General features: G+C 36.4%; 1 protein-coding gene across 1 annotated transcript in view; it reads right to left on the bottom strand.

The window, feature by feature from the left end:
* LOC144432913 (intermembrane lipid transfer protein VPS13A-like) overlaps positions 1 to 23,412 on the bottom strand; it is a 164,026-nt gene that overhangs the window by 107,924 nt on the left and 32,690 nt on the right. The window contains exons 2-15 of the mRNA XM_078121213.1: positions 22,744 to 22,953; positions 21,215 to 21,258; positions 19,100 to 19,142; positions 14,151 to 14,348; positions 13,610 to 13,677; positions 12,656 to 12,814; positions 11,982 to 12,126; positions 10,438 to 10,669; positions 8,915 to 9,137; positions 7,494 to 7,626; positions 5,772 to 5,872; positions 5,027 to 5,160; positions 4,483 to 4,687; positions 2,339 to 2,479 (exon numbers count right to left, since the gene is read on the bottom strand). Of these exons, the coding sequence (XP_077977339.1) occupies positions 2,339 to 2,479; positions 4,483 to 4,687; positions 5,027 to 5,160; positions 5,772 to 5,872; positions 7,494 to 7,626; positions 8,915 to 9,137; positions 10,438 to 10,669; positions 11,982 to 12,126; positions 12,656 to 12,814; positions 13,610 to 13,677; positions 14,151 to 14,348; positions 19,100 to 19,142; positions 21,215 to 21,258; positions 22,744 to 22,843 (1,926 nt within the window). The 5' untranslated portion in view covers positions 22,844 to 22,953. The remainder of the gene's footprint in view (positions 1 to 2,338; positions 2,480 to 4,482; positions 4,688 to 5,026; positions 5,161 to 5,771; positions 5,873 to 7,493; positions 7,627 to 8,914; positions 9,138 to 10,437; positions 10,670 to 11,981; positions 12,127 to 12,655; positions 12,815 to 13,609; positions 13,678 to 14,150; positions 14,349 to 19,099; positions 19,143 to 21,214; positions 21,259 to 22,743; positions 22,954 to 23,412) is intronic.

The raw sequence follows: 23,412 nt of genomic DNA on the forward strand, positions 1-23,412 counted from the left end.
TTTTCAGTAGTACCAGTTCTGATAAATAGACACTGACAGTCTGTGTGTTTTTAGTAGTACCAGTTCTGATAAATAGACACTGACAGTCTGTGTGTTTTCAGTAATACCAGTTCTGATAAATAGACACTGACAGTCTGTGTGTTTTCAGTAATACCAGTTCTGATAAATAGACACTGACAGTCTGTGTGTTTTCAGTAATACCAGTTCTGATAAATAGACACTGACAGTATGTGTGTTTTCAGTAATACCAGTTCTGATAAATAGACACTGACAGTCTGTGTGTTTTCAGTAGTACCAGTTCTGATAAATAGACACTGACAGTCTGTGTGTTTTCAGTAATACCAGTTCTGATAAATAGACACTGACAGTCTGTGTGTTTTCAGTAATACCAGTTCTGATAAATAGACACTGACAGTCTGTGTGTTTTCAGTAATACCAGTTCTGATAAATATAGACACTGACAGTCTGTGTGTTTTCAGTAGTACCATGCAGTTCTGATAAATAGACACTGACAGTCTGTGTGTTTTCAGTAGTACCAGTTCTGATAAATAGACACTGACAGTCTGTGTGTTTTCAGTAGTACCAGTTCTGACAAATAGTCGCTGACAGTCTGTGTGTTTTCAGTAGTACCAGTTCTGATAAATAGACACTGACAGTCTGTGTGTTTTCAGTAGTACCAGTTCTGATAAATAGACACTGACAGTCTGTGTGTTTTCAGTAGTACCAGTTCTGATAAATAGACACTGACAGTCTGTGTGTTTTCAGTAGTACCAGTTCTGATAAATAGACACTGACAGTCTGTGTGTTTTCAGTAGTACCAGTTCTGACAAATAGTCACTGACAGTCTGTGTGTTTTCAGTAGTACCAGTTCTGATAAATAGACACTGACAGTCTGTGTGTTTTCAGTAGTACCAGTTCTGATAAATAGACACTGACAGTCTGTGTGTTTTCAGTAGTACCAGTTCTGACAAATAGACACTGACAGTCTGTGTGTTTTCAGTAGTACCAGTTCTGACAAATAGTCACTGACAGTCTGTGTGTTTTCAGTAGTACCAGTTCTGACAAATAGTCACTGACAGTCTGTGTGTTTTCAGTAGTACCAGTTCTGACAAATAGTCACTGACAGTCTGTGTGTTTTCAGTAGTACCAGTTCTGACAAATAGTCACTGACAGTCTGTGTGTTTTCAGTAGTACCATGCAGTTCTGACAAATAGTCACTGACAGTCTGTGTATTTTCAGTAGTACCATGCAGTTCTGACAAATATACACTGACAGTCTGTGTGTTTTCAGTAAATACCTGTTATCATTGACCTTGGTAACAACTGTTTAGTCTACCTTGTGATTGTGTATGGCATAACACAGGGACCAGTAGGTATGTCATTGATTGATCGATTGATTTTTTGATTGATTGATTGATTGACTGACTGACTGATTGATTGATTGATTGAATGAGTAATTTTTGTGGTCAAATGAAACTTATTTTTTGTGTGACATTCATCAATTGATATTGATTTTTGTGGTGATATAAAACTATTTTTCCTTCTTTCCCTGGCTAGTTTGTGAGTTTTCTCTCTTTCAGCTGTGTATAATTCTCTCTTGACTAAATGAAGACATCTTGTCCATTTTTCTCCTCTTATATATATCAAAACACCCCTAATCTTATAATTACCAGGGTGACCAGTTACCTCAACAATTTGCTTTTAAATTATCTCCTATCTTGTTGGTGATTACACACTGAACAAACACACTGTCAATGTGTAAACTAGTATAAATAAGTTTTATTTCACAACAAAAATTAATCATTCAATCATTCAATCAATCAAATAATCAATCAATCAATCAATCAATCAATCAATCAATCAATCAATCAATCAATCAATCAATCAATCAATCAATCAATCAATCAATCAATCAATCAATCAATCAATCAATTACATGCCTGCTGGTTGCTGTGGGCATACATTACATTGGCTTTGCTAACAACTGGTTAATTTACCTTGTGGTTATGTATGGCATACGTTACATTGGCCCTGGTAACAACTGGTTAATTTACCTTGTGGTTATGTATGGCATATGTTACATTGGCCCTGCTAACAACTGATTAATTTACCTTGTGGTTATGTATGGCATATGTTACATTGGCCCTGGTAACAACTGGTTAATTTACCTTGTGGTTATGTATGGCATATGTTACATTGGCCCTGCTAACAACTGATTAATTTACCTTGTGGTTATGTATGGCATATGTTACATTGGCCCTGGTAACAACTGGTTAATTTACCTTGTGGTTATGTATGGCATACGTTACATTGGCCCTGCTAACAACTGATTAATTTACCTTGTGGTTATGTATGGCATACGTTACATTGGCCCTGGTAACAACTGCTAATTCTTGTAATGCATTTGATGCAGATGCTTTCAGTTCTTCAACATCAACTTGTGGTACCGTGAAAAAACCAATCACTTCTGATAAAGTGTGCTGAAAACAAAAATGAGAAATAGTGTGGTTAAAAATGTAATTGATGTCAAATGATGATGTCAAGTGATGTCCAAGCATGTCAAGTGATGTCCAAGCATGTCAACTCATGTCCAAGCATGTCAAGTCATGTCGATGCATGTCAAGTCATGTCCAAGCATGTCAAGTCATGTCCAAGCATGTCAAGTCATGTCCAAGCACAGGGTTCGTACACTTAAAGCAAAACAAAATTCCAGGACTTTCCAGGGGTTTTTCGTCAGTTTTCCAGGGGTATTCATATTGATTTTGGACATTTTCCAGGGGTGTTGACACTAAAGTATATTTTTTGAATGACATCTAATTGTCTGATGTTGACGAGAAAAATCAACAACAGTTCCCATATGTCACAAAACATTTTAAAGACAATCGACACTATGCAAGATATTGGTTTCAAAACCACGTTTACACGCTAAGATTAACGGAGAAACCTCTGTCCTACCCCCTAAGCAGCCGTTTCGTCAAGCTGGTGCATTGATCGTGTAAGATTGAGTCGCAGCATTCGTCAGTCTAATTCAGACATATCCAGAAAAATAAATCAAAAACTAAAGTTTGTCCTCGTTATTGTATGGTTTGATGTTACTAGATTTATAAGTCACCTAAAATAATTTTTTTCTTCAAAATTTTGAATAAAAACGTCATTTACGTAACGAAATTTCGAGCTATGAATAACTGAATACATTCATCGCTTGCGTCTCGATGTTTATGTACGGATGCCACGAGTTGCGGAACATCGCGATTTCAACTTAACTTGACCATTGACGAATGTTACTGTACCGACAACATAAAACAGTAATTATTCTTTTAGAACATGTAACACAAATACCCATTTATCGACGAAATAAAAGTCACAACTGTACTTCCACAACCCGGAAATTCAACTGCACTTCTCTAGGCCCTAGCCCTATCTTGTAGTATCAGTCGACTAGTGCGCCGAACTTGTAACAATTTCTAATCGAGGTTGATGATGCGTTGATACTCGCTACAGTGTTACGATAATCTTGTTAACAGACCTACTGTACATGCTTGGAGGATAATTCCTCCAATACAAGGTACATGTTACCCCGGCGCGGCCGGGACTGTTACAATATCATGTCCCTGAAATGACGACGGGGAGATGTATGGAGTAGCAATATATGCAAGATCAAAAGAAACACTGCGGCGCCCATTCAACTAATAGGCACGGTCTGTGAGGCAAAGTGTCTCGTGGAACGATCGCTTGACTGTCTGGTTCAATCGGCGTGGCGAAAGACTTTGAAAATATTTTCGCAATTTCACATTTACGAGATTCAGAATCATATGAATGGGTGGCTCGAGCACAGACATGACGATCGTCAATATTAATTGATCGATTATACATGATCATTTTCCAGGGTTTTCCAGGGGTAGGGCGCATTTTTCCAGGGTTTTCCATGGCTTTCCAGGGAGGGTTTGAAATTCCAGGGTTTTCCAGGGTTTTCCAGGACCGTGCGAACCCTGCAAGCATGTCAACTCATGTCCAAGCATGTCAAGTCATGTCCAAGCATGTCAAGTCATGTCCAAGCATGTCAAGTCATGTCCAAGCATGTCAACTCATGTCCAAGCATGTCAAGTCATGTCGATGCATGTCAAGTCATGTCCAAGCATGTCAACTCATGTCCAAGCATGTCAACTCATGTCCAAGCATGTCAAGTCATGTCGATGCATGTCAACTCATGTCCAAGCATGTCAACTCATGTCCAAGCATGTCAAGTCATGTCCAAGCATGTCAACTCATGTCCAAGCATGTCAAGTCATGTCGATGCATGTCAAGTCATGTCCAAGCATGTCAACTCATGTCCAAGCATGTCAAGTCATGTCCTCTCACCATTCATCCATCCATCACAATATATGCCATTTCAGGTTTCAACGAACATCAGAATCCAATCCAGTCTGCCAGTAATATATAATAAGTAGCCAGCCAAAGAAACAAAGGCTATTTTTGTACTTACATCATTGTAAATGACTTCAACAGGTTCCATACTGACTGATATAGAACTGTCTGCATTCACTGACAATGGGTTGGTTTCAAATTCAAGGGCAAATACTTGTGTACCATAGCCATTGGTTCTTGTTTTCTCTGAGGTGAGTACCGGTACAAATTCATGGCTAGCAGTACTACCTTGGATTAGAACACTAGTTGTGTTCAGTCTCACTCTAGTTAAGAAAAAGACAAATACAGAAACAAATACATCACCACATCAAATCTCTGATTGTGTGTTATACAAAAGTGCATGTACAAATTTCAACTTTAAAAAAAAAGTTTATCCATTCATCCTATTATTGCAAACATTTTTATACCGTTACTAAATTAGTAATTTAGTGATGACATGAAAATATTTGCAATAACAAGGTGAACAGTTTGTTTACAACATCGTTTCCAGAAATGACGTCAGGTTAATCAAAATCATGATTGTGAAAATCAATGTGCTCCTATTCATAACTCTGACCTTTCAAACTTGTCAAGTGAGAGTTAATTCATCTTATATAACTTACTTCATAGCATCAGCTGATGGTCTTTGTTCAAACAGAGTTACCATATTGTGGAATGAAAACTTCATTATCTCACTGGTATTCCTCAATGACACTGCACAATTGTGTAAGGTGAAAGTAAATCGTCTTTCCACATACTGAAGAGAAAAAAAACAAAAATCACCGCATGAATTTATAAAGTGATGTTATTCAGTGACATTGCCCAATATGAAAATGTTAAAACCAATCTTCAAAAGCACTGTAGAAAGAAGATCAATCAATCAATCAATCAATCAATCAATCAATCAATCAATCAATCAATCAAAATGGTAAAAAGAAAGCTTGTACCTGATAATATAGGGGTAGACACTTGAATGGAATCTCTATGTATTACAGCTTTGGAGTTATGTTTGAAATATTGATTTTTAACTACAAATATGGCCGTCACTCAGTTAAATTTGCATATGTCGCGAAACAAAGTGACATGCCAATATCCAATTTCTTTCAAACCTGTGTCAGTCACTCAACCTGTGTCAGGTTTGAAAGAAATTGGATATTGCATGTCTGAGAAATGACATATTACAGACAGATGGACAGACGTAAAGACACACAGCTGGATGGACTCACAAATGGATGGATGGACCCCTTAGTAATAGTCCCTTTCGGGGAATTAATTAATCTATACTTTGATACATAACTACATACTTACATCTATAGGTTTATCGGGGAACTAATTAACTTATACTTTGCTACTTGACTACATACTTACATCTATAGGTTTATCTTCTGCCTGTTCAAGCTCTTCCTCATTATAGCCAATAGCCTTGTATAATTCCAACTTCTCCTGCTCTGTTAAACTGGCTAGAAGACCTGAAATCACATAGAGATGCCATTATGCTTTGACAAGTCATATCGCATAATGGCTAGAAGACCTGAAATCACATAGAGATGCTATTATGCTTTGACAAGTCATATCGCATAATGGCTAGAAGACGTCACCTGAAATCACATGGAGATGCTATTATGCCTTGACAAGTCATATAGCATAATGGCTAGAAGACCTGAAATCACATAGAGATGCCATTATGCTTTGACAAGTCATATCGCATAATGGCTAGAAGACGTCACCTGAAATCACATGGAGATGCTATTATGCCTTGACAAGTCATATCGCATAATGGCTAGAAGACGTCACCTGAAATCACATAGAGATGCCATTATGCCTTGACAAGTCATATCGCATAATGGCTAGAAGACCTGAAATCACATAGAGATGCCATAATGCCTTGACAAGTCATATCGCATAATGGCTAGAAGACCTGAAATCACATAGAGATGCCATAATGCCTTGACAAGTCATATCGCATAATGGCTAGAAGACCTGAAATCACATAGAGATGCCATAATGCTTTGACAAGTCATATCGCATAATGGCTAGAAGACCTGAAATCACATAGAGATGCTATTATGCTTTGACAAGTCATATCGCATAATGGCTAGAAGACCTGAAATCACATGGAGATGCTATTATGCCTTGACAAGTCATATCGCATAATGGCTAGAAGACCTGAAATCACATAGAGATGCTATTATGCTTTGACAAGTCATATCGCATAATGGCTAGAAGACGTCACCTGAAATCACATAGAGATGCTATTATGCCTTGACAAGTCATATCGCATAATGGCTAGAAGACCTGAAATCACATAGAGATGCTATTATGCCTTGACAAGTCATATCGCATAATGGCTAGAAGACCTGAAATCACATAGAGATGCTATTATGCTTTGACAAGTCATATCGCATAATGGCTAGAAGACCTGAAATCACATAGAGATGCTATTATGCTTTGACAAGTCATATCGCATAATGGCTAGAAGACCTGAAATCACATAGAGATGCTATTATGCTTTGACAAGTCATATCGCATAATGGCTAGAAGACCTGAAATCACATAGAGATGCTATTATGCCTTGACAAGTCATATCGCATAAAGGAGAAGTCCAAACATATTATGGCTTTCAATTTAAAGTGGCACAAGTTATAAAACATTTTTTACTAAAATGAAAATACTTATAAACAAAATCTTGATTATTATTACAATTGCCTTAATTCTTGCACTGTTGTTCCATTTACTGTTTTGAACAGGACCCTTTTGGATAGCCCGTCTGTTACCTTGTCCGAGGTGCAGCCAAGGACAAACTAATTGATGAATTACCCAAAAATGTTCAGTTAAAAACAGTATATGCTTGTCCAACTCATTCCCATTGTTTCAACAATGTTCTCAATTTCATTAAACGAACAATTTTACAGTTAAGGGGACACTTTTTACACAAAGAAAGTGTCCAAACCCTTCGATCCATGAATGAAACTGTCCACATTTTGTTAACCATTCACACTGTCCCCATCTTGTCAACTGTTACAATGCCATCGACACATATGAATGGATTTGACACAGAACTACTCCTAGATATTATCTTCTTACACTTACTAGTTTCTTGAGGTTCTTCTACTTCCAGTTCGTCTTCACTGTCAGTACTTCCACTGAACCAATTCCATATTGACCAACCTGACGATGCACTCTTCTTTCTTCTCTTCTCTCTTTCAGGAGCTTCTTTTACAAACTGAAAGAGCCAACAATGACACCAAGTTCAAAGACACGGAATGAACTTACACACATGCATGAACACATCCAAACAGCATCACAGACTGTGTAAGTTGGCCGCTGGACACTACTTCCTATCTACATGCTGTATATTCCTGTTTTCAGGAGTCAGGTGAGGTGGGGGTGGAGTTGAGATATGTATGCAATTGTTGTGACAGCTATCTTGATAAAAATCATACAAACTTATGATTTTACGTCATAGAAACAAAGAATACCCCCTACCTCTAACCTGGCATGTTCTCTAGCCATCACACAACATCTAGTCTATGTAATACCCCCTACCTCTAACCTAGGCATGTTCTCTACCCATCACACAACATCTAGTCTATGTAATACCCTCTACCTCTAACCTGGCATGTTCTCTACCCATCACACAACATCTAGTCTATGTAATACCCTCTACCTCTAACCTGGCATGTTCTCTACCCATCACACAACATCTAGTCTATGTAATACCCTCTACCTCTAACCTGGCATGTTCTCTAGCCATCACACAACATCTAGTCTATGTAATACCCCCTACCTCTAACCTGGCATGTTCTCTACCCATCACACAACATCTAGTCTATGTAATACCCTCTACCTCTAACCTGGCATGTTCTCTACCCATCACACAACATCTAGTCTATGTAATACCCTCTACCTCTAACCAGGCATGTTCTCTACCCATCACACAACATCTAGTCTATGTAATACCCCTACCTCTAACCTGGCATGTTCTCTACCCATCACACAACATCTAGTCTATGTAATACCCTCTACCTCTAACCAGGCATGTTCTCTACCCATCACACAACATCTAGTCTATGTAATACCCCTACCTCTAACCTGGCATGTTCTCTAGCCATCACACAACATCTAGTCTATGTAATACCCCCGAGGCTACCTCTAACCTGGCATGTTCTCTAGCCATCACACAACATCTAGTCTATGTAATACCCTCTACCTCTAACCTGGCATGTTCTCTAGCCATCACACAACATCTAGTCTATGTAATACCCCCTACCTCTAACCTAGGCATGTTCTCTAGCCAACACACAACATCTAGTCTATGTAATACCCTCTACCTCTAACCAGGCATGTTCTCTAGCCATCACACAACATCTAGTCTATGTAATACCCCGTACCTCTATCCTGGCATGTTCTCTAGCCGTCACACAACATCTAGTCTATGTAATACCCCCTACCTCTATCCTGGCATGTTCTCTAGCCATCACACAACATCTAGTCTATGTAATACCCCCTACCTCTATCCTGGCATGTTCTCTAGCCATCAGTATATTAGCAACATCCAATCTATATTCCAATTCCTGTAATTCCCCTTTGTATCTATCAGCATGGTCAGGATGTTCCAGTTTCTTCTTAAAAACTTGCTTATATCTTTTATACAGATAGCGATGTTCTTTTATTCTCTCCCACGACCAAGGTCTAATGTATTCTTCTACAATGGCAGTGTAAGCATATCGCCACCTGTGTCAGGAAATTGATAGTTAAACTGAGTGCTACCATAAGGACACAATGCAAGCCTATTTCAATTCAGTCTTGCACACATTATCAGAATACAACATTCTGAGCTACCATACATGGTATTTCTTGTCACAGGAAAATCTAGTTAATTATGCAAATAACTAATAATAAATCAAAAATTACACTATGTAAAAAGTTTTATTGGACCATGCTCTTTGTTATCATCAATACATGACCCATACAAAATTATAAATGGAATAAGTTTGCAATCTTAAGATATTGCTTAATTCAATGTTTGCAGGGTTTTCTATGGCTCTACTTTCTATTGATCTGATTTATTCCTGTTTCACAACACTCACCATGCCTTGGCATTGCCTTTTACAACACTCACCATGCCTTGGCATTGCCTTTCACAACACTCGATCACCATGCCTTGGCATTGCCTTTTACAACACTCACCATGCCTTGGCATTGCCTTTCACAACACTCACCATGCCTTGGCATTGCCTTTCACAGCACTCACCATGCCTTGACATTGCCTTTCACAACACTCGATCACCATGCCTTGGCATTGCCTTTCACAACACTCACCATGCCTTGGCATTGCCTTTCACAACACTCACCATGCCTTGACATTGCCTTTTACAACACTCACCATGCCTTGACATTGCCTTTCACAACACTCACCATGCCTTAATTGGCATTGCCTTTCACAACACTCACGATGCCTTGGCATTGCCTTTTACAACACTCACCATGCCTTGACATTGCTTTTCACAACACTCACCATGCCTTGACATTGCCTTTCACAACACTCACCATGCCTTGGCATTGCCTTTCACAACACTCACCATGCCTTGGCATTGCATGCCTTTCACAACACTCACCATGCCTTGGCATTGCCTTTCACAACACTCACCATGCCTTGGCATTGCCTTTTACAACACTCACCATGCCTTGGCATTGCCTTTCACAACACTCACCATGCCTTGGCATTGCCTTTCACAACACTCACCATGCCTTGGCATTGCCTTTCACAACACTCACCATGCCTTGGCATTGCCTTTCACAACACTCACCATGCCTTGGCATTGCCTTTCACAACACTCACCATGCCTTGGCATTGCCTTTCACAGCACTCACCATGCCTTGGCATTGCCTTTCACAACACTCACCATGCCTTGGCATTGCCTTTCACAACACTCACCATGCCTTGGCATTGCCTTTCACAACACTCACCATGCCTTGGCATTGCCTTTTACAACACTCACCATGCCTTGGCATTGCCTTTCACAACACTCACCATGCCTTGGCATTGCCTTTCACAGCAACATTAGGTTCATATCTTCTGTATAGTTTATTAATTTCCATTAATTTGAAAGACTGTACAAGATCTAATACTTCTATGTATTGTTGCCTTGACAACATAGCAGCTATCTCCTCAGTCACAATCTCCAGCATTAACTTAGGTTCCATCAAGTCTTTATCCGATTTATTATACGATATCCTGGCTTCTGTTGTTATAGGATTTATTACTGTAAACAACAAAACAATAAAAATATACGTAATACAAAATATGTTTGAAAATGCATGGTTCTGAAATTTTATGAAATTCTTCATCTTCTTACTTGTGTACTTCTTACATAAATGTACATAACATAGTAAATATTACCTGACTTCATACATAACATAGTACATATTACCTGACTTCATACATAATTAACATAGTAAATATTACCTGACTTCATACATAACATAGTACATATTACCTGACTTCATACATAATTAACATAGTAAATATTACCTGACTTCATACATAACATAGTACATATTGCCTGACTTCACACATAACATAGTACATATTACCTGACTTCATACATAACATAGTACATATTACCTGACTTCATACATAATTAACATAGTACATATTACCTGACTTCATACATAACATAGTACATATTACTTTACTTTATACATAACATAGTACATATTACCTGACTTCACACATAACATAGTACATATTACCTGACTTCATACATAACATAGTACATATTACCTGACTTCATACATAACATAGTACATATTGCCTGACTTCATACATAACATAGTACATATAACCTGACTTCATACATAACATAGTACATATTACCTGACTTCATACATAACATAGTACATATTACCTGACTTCACACATAACATAGTACATATTACCTGACTTCATACATAACATAGTACATATTACCTGACTTCATACATAACATAGTACATATTACCTGACTTCATACATAACATAGTACATATTGCCTGACTTCATACATAACATAGTACATATTACCCGACTTCATACATAACATAGTACATATTACCTGACTTCATACATAACATAGTACATATTACCTGACTTCACACATAACATAGTACATATTACCTGACTTCATACATAACATAGTACATATTACCTGACTTCATACATAACATAGTACATATTACCTGACTTCACACATAACATAGTACATATTACTTTACTTCATACATAACATAGTACATATTACCTGACTTCATACATAACATAGTACATATTACCTGACTTCATACATAACATAGTACATATTACCTGACTTCACACATAACATAGTACATATTACTTTACTTCATACATAACATAGTACATATTACCTGACTTCACACATAACATAGTACATATTACCTGACTTCACACATAACATAGTACATATTACCTGACTTCATACATAACATAGTACATATTACCTGACTTCACACATAACATAGTACATAAACCTAACTTGTATAATACAATACATAACATGCACTGTGAAGAGATCTTACCAAAGTCAAGTTTTTCTTCTCCTATTTTGTGATCATGGACAACTTCATGCATCATTTGTAACCAACGATTGGTCTCAATATGTGGTCCTATACGTGTTATGGCTGGTGAGTTCCAGTATGCTGCCAGACTCTCCATCTTAACAAGCTGGAAGGATATATAAGAGAGTTCATAAGACAATTGATAAACACAATTGTGTATACAACACAGATTCAGAAAACATTTTTGAGAGACTTGAGGCATATTGAGATGAATGACCAATTTGGAAAATTGGAGTTTAGAATTGGATTTATCTTTCATATGAACAGACTTTCTATAGATCAAAACAATATCTATCATATGAACAGACTTTCTATAGATTAGAACAATATCTTTCATATGAACAGACTTTCTATAGATTAGAACAATATCTTTCATATGAACAGACTTTCTATAGATTAGAACAATATCTTTCATATGAACAGACTTTCTATAGATTAGAACAGTATCTTTCATATGAACAGACTTTCTATAGATTAGAACAATACTTTCATATGAACAGACTTTCTATAGATTAGAGCAATATCTATCATATGAACAGACTTTCTATAGATTAGAGCAATATCTATCATATGAACAGACTTTCTATAGATTAGAGCAATATCTAGAAGTGTAAAGGAAGGGAATTTAGACTAACCTTTCTCATGACTGACACAGCAGCATCTACTTGTGTTTGCTGCCATAGGTCATCTGTAGTCTGTGCTGTTAGACTTTGTAGGATTACACCAAATGATATTGGGTTGTCAGGATAAGTCACCGTGTCTTCATATCTTACATGTACATCCTTCAATGTAACCTAACATCAAATATCAAATAGATACAATATCTGTTCAAATTACTTCAAAAACAGGAATCTTTGTTATGGGTCAAAATGATGAAAAATAGATATTGATGGATCTCAAGAAATTTCTGTGCAATCTACTTACCTATACTAAGATATCAATTCATACAATCTACTTACCTGTACTAAGATATCAATTCATACAATCTACTTACCTGTACTAAGATATCAATTCATACAATCTACTTACCTGTACTAAGATATCAATTCATACAATCTACTTACCTGTACTAAGATATCAATTCATACAATCTACTTACCTGTACTAAGATATCAATTCATACAATCTACTTACCTGTACTAAGATATCAATTCATACAATCTACTTACCTGTACTAAGATATCAATTCATACAATCTACTTACCTGTACTAAGATATCAATTCATACAATCTACTTACCTATACTAAGATATCAATTCATACAATCTACTTACCTGTACTAAGATATCAATTCATACAATCTACTTACCTGTACTAAGATATCAATTCATACAATCTACTTACCTGTACTAAGATATCAATTCATACAATCTACTTACCTGTACTAAGATATCAATTCATACAATCTACTTACCTGTACTAAGATATCAATTCATACAATCTACTTACCTGTACTAAGATATCAATTCATACAATCTACTTACCTGTACTAAGATATCAATTCATACAATCTACTTACCTGTACTAAGATATCAATTCATACAATCTACTTACCTGTACTAAGATATCAATTCATACAATCTACTTACCTGTACATTATTTACAATACTTGCTGTCAATTTCTCTACAAAACTCATGTTTTTCTTCTCTTCCTCCGCTAAAAATAACCCATACATTTTTTATAAATGTCAAGCAAATACAAAAAAATTAATATATAGTACATGTATGTTGCTTTACATTTTTTTGTACATTCATATACTACTGGTCAAGTTGTCAAAATCATATTTATTATATATTAACTATTCTTACTAAAGTATCAAAGAATTAACTCATCACAATATGATGAAATCCAATATACCGTACTCCAGGAAATAAAGACATAATTTTACATCACCTACACTAGACGTCATTTCAGAGAAACACAAATTTCAACCTGTGGCTCATTTGAATGGGGATTTTCCTGATTTTTCCTATGGGCTACATTGCTTCATGTGAATAACCATACATTTGTATGCAAATACACAGTGACTTACTAGATATTTCTTTGTTAGCCTTTGGGCTGCAAATACCCAGTGACTTACTAGATATTTCTTTTGTTACCCTTTGGGCTGCAAATACACAGTGACTTACTAGATATTTCTTTGTTACCCTTTGGGCTGTCAAGCTGCTGTAGCAGTTTCTGTTTGACTGCATTTTCTAATCTGGCTTCCCTAGCCGCATCATAGGGTCTGTCAGTTACTGGTCCAGCTAACACATGAATTCCTTCCACTACCACCATCAATGGTAAGGTATACAGAGATGTCCATGGTATAATAGCAGATATCTTATCTGTGAGGAAATCAAATAGCAACCATTAATAGTAAGGTATACAGAGATGTCTAATAGTATGTTGTAATATCTCTACAGTATGTGGGGATCTATGGTATGTGTATTATCTCTGCAGTATGTGGGGGTCTATGGTATGTGTATTATCTCTGCAGTATGAGGGGGTCTATGGTATGTGTATTATCTCTGCAGTATGTTGGGATCTATGGTATGTGTATTATCTGTACAGTATGTGGGGGTCTATGGTGTGTGTATTATCTCTGCAGTATGTTGGGATCTATGGTTTATGTATTATCTCTGCAGTATGTGGGGATCTATGGTGTGTGTATTATCTCTGCAGTATGTGGGGGTCTATGGTGTGTGTATTATCTCTGCAGTATGTTGGGATCTATGGTGTGTGTATTATCTCTGCAGTATGTGGGGGTCTATGGTGTGTGTATTATCTCTGCAGTATGTGGGGGTCTATGGTATGTGTATTATCTCTGCAGTATGTGGGGGTCTATGGTATGTGTATTATCTCTGCAGTATGTGGGGGTCTATGGTATGTGTATTATCTCTGCAGTATGTGGGGGTCTATGGTATGTGTATTATCTCTGCAGTATGTGGGGGTCTATGGTATGTGTATTATCTCTGCAGTATGAGGGGGTCTATGGTATGTGTATTATCTGTACAGTATGTGGGGGTCTATGGTATGTGTATTATCTCTGCAGTATGTGGGGGTCTATGGTATGTGTATTATCTGTACAGTATGTGGGGGTCTATGGTATGTGTATTATCTCTGCAGTATGTGGGGGTCTATGGTATGTGTATTATCTCTGCAGTATGTGTGGGTCTATGGTATGTGTATTATCTCTGCAGTATGTGGGGGTCTATGGTGTGTGTATTATCTCTGCAGTATGTGGGGGTCTATGGTATGTGTATTATCTCTGCAGTATGTGGGGGTCTATGGTGTGTGTATTATCTCTGCAGTATGTGGGGGTCTATGGTATGTGTATTATCTCTGCAGTATGTGGGGGTCTATGGTGTGTGTATTATCTCTGCAGTATGAGGGGATCTATGGTATGTGTATTATCTCAGCAGTATGTTGGGATCTATGGTGTGTGTATTATCTCTGCAGTATGTGGGGGTCTATGGTGTGTGTATTATCTCAGCAGTATGTGGGGGTCTATGGTATGTGTATTATCTCTGCAGTATGTGGGGGTCTATGGTATGTGTATTATCTCTGCAGTATGTGGGGGTCTATGGTGTGTGTATTATCTCTACAGTATGTGGGGATCTATGGTGTGTGTATTATCTCTACAGTATGTGGGGGTCTATGTGTATGTATTATCTCTACAGTATGAGGGGATCTATGGTGTGTGTATTATCTCTGCAGTATGTTGGGATCTATGGTATGTGTATTATCTCTGCAGTATGTGGGGTCTATGGTATGTGTATTATCTCTGCAGTATGTGGGGATCTATGGTGTGTATTATCTCTACAGTATGTGGGGGTCTATGGTGTGTGTATTATCTGTACAGTATGTGGGGGTCTATGGTGTGTATTATCTCTGCAGTATGTGGGGATCGATCTATGGTGTGTATTATCTCTACAGTATGTGGGGGTCTATGGTGTGTGTATTATCTCTGCAGTATGTTGGGATCTATGGTGTATGTATTATCTGTACAGTATGTGGGGGTCTATGGTGTATGTATTATCTCTGCAGTATGTGGGGGTCTATGGTGTGTGTATTATCTCTGCAGTATGAGGGGGTCTATGGTGTATGTATTATCTCTGCAGTATGTGGGGTCTATGGTGTGTGTATTATCTGTACAGTATGTGGGGATCTATGGTGTATGTATTATCTCTGCAGTATGTGGGGGTCTATGTGTATGTATTATCTCTGCAGTATGTGGGGGTCTATGGTGTGTGTATTATCTCTGCAGTATGTGGGGGTCTATGTGTATGTATTATCTCTACAGTATGAGGGGGTCTATGGTGTATGTATTATCTCTGCAGTATGTGGGGGGTCTATGGTGTGTACTATCTGTACAATATATATTATCTCTGCAGTATGTGGGGATCGATCTATAGTGTGTATTATCTCTGCAGTATGTGGGGGTCTATGGTGTGTGTATTATCTCTGCAGTATGAGGGGGTCTATGGTGTGTGTATCTGTACAATATATATTATCTCTGCAGTATGAGGGGGTCTATGGTGTGTGTATTATCTCTACAGTATGAGGGGGTCTATGGTGTGTGTATTATCTCTGCAGTATGTGGGGGGTCTATGGTGTGTACTATCTGTACAATATATATTATCTCTGCAGTATGTTGGGATCTATGGTGTGTGTATTATCTCTGCAGTATGTGGGGGTCTATGTGTATGTATTATCTCAGCAGTATGTTGGGATCTATGGTGTGTGTATTATCTGCAGTATGTGGGGGTCTATGGTGTGTGTATTATCTCAGCAGTATGTGGGGGTCTATGGTATGTGTATTATCTCTGCAGTATGTGGGGGGTCTATGGTATGTGTATTATCTCTACAGTATGTGGGGATCTATGGTGTGTGTATTATCTCTACAGTATGTGGGGATCTATGGTGTGTGTATTATCTCTACAGTATGTGGGGGGTCTATGGTATGTGTATTATCTCTACAGTATGTGGGGATCTATGGTGTATGTATTATCTCTGCAGTATGTGGGGGGTCTATGGTATGTGTATTATCTCTACAGTATGTGGGGATCTATGGTGTGTGTATTATCTCTGCAGTATGTGGGGTCTATGGTGTATGTATTATCTCTGCAGTATGTGGGGATCTATGGTGTATGTGTTATCTCTGCAGTATGTGGGGTCTATGGTGTATGTATTATCTCTGCAGTATGTGGGGATCTATGGTGTATGTATTATCTCTGCAGTATGTGGGGGTCTATGTGTATGTATTATCTCTGCAGTATGTGGGGGTCTATGGTATGTGTATTATCTCTACAGTATGTGGGGATCTATGGTATGTGTATTATCTGTACAGTATGTGGGGGTCTATGTGTATGTATTATCTCTACAGTATGAGGGGATCTATGGTGTGTGTATTATCTCTGCAGTATGTTGGGATCTATGGTATGTGTATTATCTCTGCAGTATGTGGGGTCTATGGTATGTGTATTATCTCTGCAGTATGTGGGGGTCTATGGTGTGTGTATTATCTGTACAGTATGTGGGGGTCTATGGTGTGTGTATTATCTGTACAGTATGTGGGGGTCTATGGTGTGTGTATTATCTGTACAGTATGTGGGGGTCTATGGTATGTGTATTATCTGTACAGTATGTGGGGGTCTATGGTGTGTGTATTATCTCTGCAGTATGTGGGGATCTATGGTGTATGTATTATCTCTGCAGTATGTGGGGGTCTATGTGTATGTATTATCTCTGCAGTATGTGGGGGTCTATGGTATGTGTATTATCTCTACAGTATGTGGGGATCTATGGTATGTGTATTATCTGTACAGTATGTGGGGGTCTATGTGTATGTATTATCTCTACAGTATGAGGGGATCTATGGTGTGTGTATTATCTCTGCAGTATGTTGGGATCTATGGTATGTGTATTATCTCTGCAGTATGTGGGGTCTATGGTATGTGTATTATCTCTGCAGTATGTGGGGGTCTATGGTGTGTGTATTATCTGTACAGTATGTGGGGGTCTATGGTGTGTGTATTATCTGTACAGTATGTGGGGGTCTATGGTGTGTGTATTATCTGTACAGTATGTGGGGGTCTATGGTGTGTGTATTATCTGTACAGTATGTGGGGGTCTATGGTATGTGTATTATCTGTACAGTATGTGGGGGTCTATGGTGTGTGTATTATCTCTGCAGTATGTTGGGATCTATGGTATGTGTATTATCTCTGCAGTATGTGGGGATCTATGGTGTGTACTATCTGTACAATATATGGTGTGTATTATCTGCAGTATGTGGGGGTCTATGGTGTGTGTATTATCTCTGCAGTATGTGGGGGTCTATGGTGTGTGTATTATCTGTACAGTATGTGGGGGTCTATGGTATGTGTATTATCTCTGCAGTATGTGGGGGTCTATGGTGTGTGTATTATCTCTGCAGTATGTGGGGGTCTATGGTGTGTGTATTATCTCTGCAGTATGTTGGGATCTATGGTGTATGTGTTATCTCTGCAGTATGTGGGGTCTATGGTGTATGTATTATCTCTGCAGTATGTGGGGATCGATCTATGGTGTGTGTATTATCTCTGCAGTATGTGGGGGTCTATGGTGTGTGTATTATCTCTGCAGTATGTTGGGATCTATGGTGTATGTATTATCTCTGCAGTATGTGGGGATCGATCTATGGTGTGTATTATCTCTGCAGTATGAGGGGGTCTATGGTGTGTGTATTATCTCTGCAGTATGTGGGGGTCTATGGTGTGTGTATTATCTCTGCAGTATGTGGGGATCGATCTATGGTGTGTATTATCTCGGCAGTATGATAAGTGTGTAATTGATTTACATATAACTGGAACACTTACCAGGGTGATAAGTGTTTGATTAATTGATTTACATATAACTGGAACACTTACCAGGGTGATAAGTGTGTGATTAATTGATTTACATATAACTGGAATACTTTCAAGGATGATAAGTGTGCGATTGATTTACATATAACTGAAATACTTACCAAGATGGTAAGTGTGATTGATTCACATACTGGAATACTTACCAAGATGGTAAGTGTGATTGATTTACATATAACTGGAATACTTACCAACATGGCCTGCCTTCACTTCGATGGGTAGATTCAATTCAAACTGAAAGAAACAAAAAATAATGCCAATGGCATTGTAGCACAACTATATAGTTTGTGTTTATTTTTTTTTAAATGTTTTTTATATACCATATTTTTACTGTTGGTATGGCAGTATCTCTGGGTCAATTATGTCAATTTTTGGAAGTATATGACAATGTTCTACTGAGTTAGCTATATACACAATCTGACTACCAACAATTCCACTGATAAAGTCACGTAAGAAAGTTTATAGATTGTAAACACTAATTGAAATAATAATTAATATCTTCCATTGCATTCTGTTATAAAATGTATTTCTTGCATGTTACTCTTGAGATAGCATCATCATGCATGAAAGATGATTGTCATGACAACAAACTATTGTTCTAGTATACATTATCTCACTGACATTGTTGATTTGGCTTTTAGATGTTATCTCACATATCAGCAAATCTTTCTCTGAAATCTACATCCTATAACAATGTTTCTTTCATGTGGAAACCCAACTGTTTTGGGGAAGAAAGTTTAGTTCATCTGCTATTGGACTAGGAAGACAGTAGCATACCAATGCTTGACAAAAATAATTCAACTTACACTGCAGTGTCTTAGATGATAAAACTACCCTTGTACCAAATATATCAACTTACCAGTGTCTTAGATGATAAAACTACCCTAGTACCAAATATATCAACTTACCAGTGTCTTAGATGATAAAACTACCCTAGTACCAAATATATCAACTTACCAGTGTCTTAGATAATAAACTACCCTAGTACCAAATATATCAACTTACCAGTGTCTTAGATGATAAAACTACCCTAGAACCAAATATATCAACTTACCAGTGTCTTAGATAATAAACTACCCTAGTACCAAATATATCAACTTACCAGTGTCTTAGATGATAAAACTACCATAGTACCAAATATATCAACTCACCAGTGTCTTAGATTATAAAACTACCCTAGAACCAAATATATCAACTTACCAGTATCTTAGATGATAAACTACCCTAGTACCAAATATATCAACTTACCAGTGTCTTAGATGATAAACCTACCCTAGTACCAAATATATCAACTTACCAGTATCTTAGATGATAAACTACCCTAGTACCAAATATATCAACTTACCAGTATCTTAGATAATAAACTACCCTAGAACCAAATACATCAACTTACCAGTGTCTTAGATGATAAACTACCCTAGAACCAAATATATCAACTTACCAGTGTCTTAGATGATAAACCTACCCTAGTACCAATTACCAGTGTCTTAGATAATGAACTACCCTAGTACCAAATATATCAACTTACCAGTGTCTTAGATGATAAACTACCCTAGTACCAAATATATCAACTTACCAGTGTCTTAGATGATGAACTACCCTAGTACCAAATATATCAACTTACCAGTGTCTTAGATGATAAAACTACCCTTGTACTAAATATATCAACTTACCAGTGTCTTAGATTATAAAACTACCCTAGAACCAAATATATCAACTTACCAGTGTCTTAGATGATAAACTACCCTAGAACCAAATACATCAACTTACCAGTGTCTTAGATGATAAAACTACCCTTGTACTAAATATATCAACTTACCAGTGTCTTAGATGACAAAACTACCCTAGTACCAAATATATCAACTTACCAGTGTCTTAGATGATAAACTACCCTAGAACCAAATATATCAACTTACCAGTGTCTTAGATGATAAACTACCCTAGAACCAAATATATCAACTTACCAGTGTCTTAGATGATAAAACTACCCTAGAACCAAATATATCAACTTACCAGTGTCTTAGATGATAAACTACCCTAGTACCAAATATATCAACTTACCAGTGTCTTAGATGATAAAACTACCCTAGTACCAAATATATCAACTTACCAGTGTCTTAGATGATAAAACTACCCTAGTACCAAATATATCAACTTACCAGTGTCTTAGATGATAAAACTACCCTAGTACCAAATATATCAACTTACCAGTGTCTTAGATGATAAAACTACCCTAGTACCAAATATATCAACTTACCAGTGTCTTAGATTATAAAACTACCCTAGTACCAAATATATCAACTTACCAGTGCCTCAGGCTTCAACTTTAAATCTAACAACTCAACATTACCTGTAAGAAAACAGAACATAAATGTATCAGTAAAATTATAACACAGACATATTCTTATATTTAAGTTTTTCTGTACTTACCACTAACCATTCTTATATCTAAGTTTTTCTGTACTTACCACTAACCATTCTTATATCTAAGTTATTCTGTACTTACCACTAAATATTCTTATATTTAAGTTATTCTGTACTTACCACTATCTATTCTTATATTTAAGTTTTTCTGTACTTACCACTAACTATTCTTATATTTAAGTTATTCTGTACTTACCACTATCTATTCTTATATTTAAGTTATTCTGTACTTACCACTAACTATTCTTATATTTAAGTTTTTCTTACTTACCACTATCTATTCTTATATTTAAGTTTTTCTGTACTTACCACTATCTATTCTTATATTTAAGTTTTTCTGTACTTACCACTAACTATTCTTATATTTAAGTTTTTCTGTACTTACCACTAACTATTCTTATATTTAAGTTTTTCTGTACTTACTACTAACTATTCTTATATTTAAGTTTTTCTGTACTTACCACTATCTATTCTTATATTTAAGTTTTTCTGTACTTACCACTGACCATTCTTATATTTAAGTTTTTCTGTACTTACCACTAACTATTCTTATATTTAAGTTTTTCTGTACTTACCACTAAATATTCAATATTTAAGTTTTTCTGTACTTACCACTAACTACTCTTACATTTAAGTTTTTCCGTACTTACTACTAACTATTCTTATATTTAAGTTTTTCTGTACTTACCACTATCTATTCATATATTTAAGTTTTTCTGTACTTACCACTATCTATTCTTATATTTAAGTTTTTCTGTACTTACCACTATCTATTCTTATATTTAAGTTTTTCTGTACTTACCACTTACTATTCTTATATTTAAGTTTTTCTGTACTTACTACTAAATATTCTTATATTTAAGTTTTTCTGTACTTACCACTGACCATTCTTATATTTAAGTTTTTCTGTACTTACCACTAACTATTCTTATATCTAAGTTTTTCTGTACTTACTACTAAATATTCTTATATTTAAGTTTTTCTGTACTTACCACTAACTATTCTTATATTTAAGTTTTTCTTACTTACCACTATCTATTCTTATATTTAAGTTTTTCTGTACTTACCACTAACTATTCTTATATTTAAGTTTTTCTGTACTTACCACTAACTATTCTTATATTTAAGTTTTTCTGTACTTACCACTAACTATTCTTATATCTAAGTTTTTCTGTACTTACCACTAACTATTTTTATATTTAAGTTTTTCTGTACTTACCACTATCCATTCTTATATCTAAGTTATTCTGTACTTACCACTAAATATTCTTATATTTAAGTTATTCTGTACTTACCACTAACTATTCTTATATTTAAGTTTTTCTGTACTTACCACTAAATATTCAATATATAAGTTTTCTGTACTTACCACTAAATATTCTTAATAATATTTTAGATTTTCTGTACTTACCACTAAATATTCCAATATTTAAGTTTTCTGTATCTAGATTCTCAATGTACTTTCCTAGGTAGGTGTTCAGTAGATTAACAACTATGGCTTCCAGTACCATCTTGGTATTATTTTGATTAGTTCAAATCACAGCAAGCCTTTAAAGTCAACAACCAGACTTAGTAACAGTATATTTCAAATGGCAACAACCATTGTCAGTCATATCTGGCCCTGTAAATACAAAGAGAACAGCATTGTAACTACATGGGTTGGGTAGATACTATTTGACATAACCCCATAAGTGGGAGTGCCACTTTGGAGTACTCTAGATATTTGCACACATGATTGTGATGTTCTCTGTACTTTTACAAGTGTAGTGTGAGAGAGAGTGCAACATAAAACACTGCCAGAATGAGTGCAAATAACACTAAATACCCATACTGCCACTCACATGTCATGGCTTGTTATTAGTACATACATGTATGCTTTATACAAAAATGCAAATTTCCATAAAAATCATAGTTAAATCATACTGTGAAATCATACTGTTAAATCATACTCTGAAATCAATGAAATCATGCTGTGAAATCAATGAAAGCACGCTGTGAAATCATATGTGAAATTATGCTGTGAAATAATACTGTGAAATCACTGTGAAATCACACTGAAATCATACTGTGAAATCATACT

Source organism: Glandiceps talaboti, chromosome 3 (genome assembly GCF_964340395.1).
Source record: "Glandiceps talaboti chromosome 3, keGlaTala1.1, whole genome shotgun sequence".
NCBI classification, from domain to species: domain Eukaryota; kingdom Metazoa; phylum Hemichordata; class Enteropneusta; family Spengelidae; genus Glandiceps; species Glandiceps talaboti.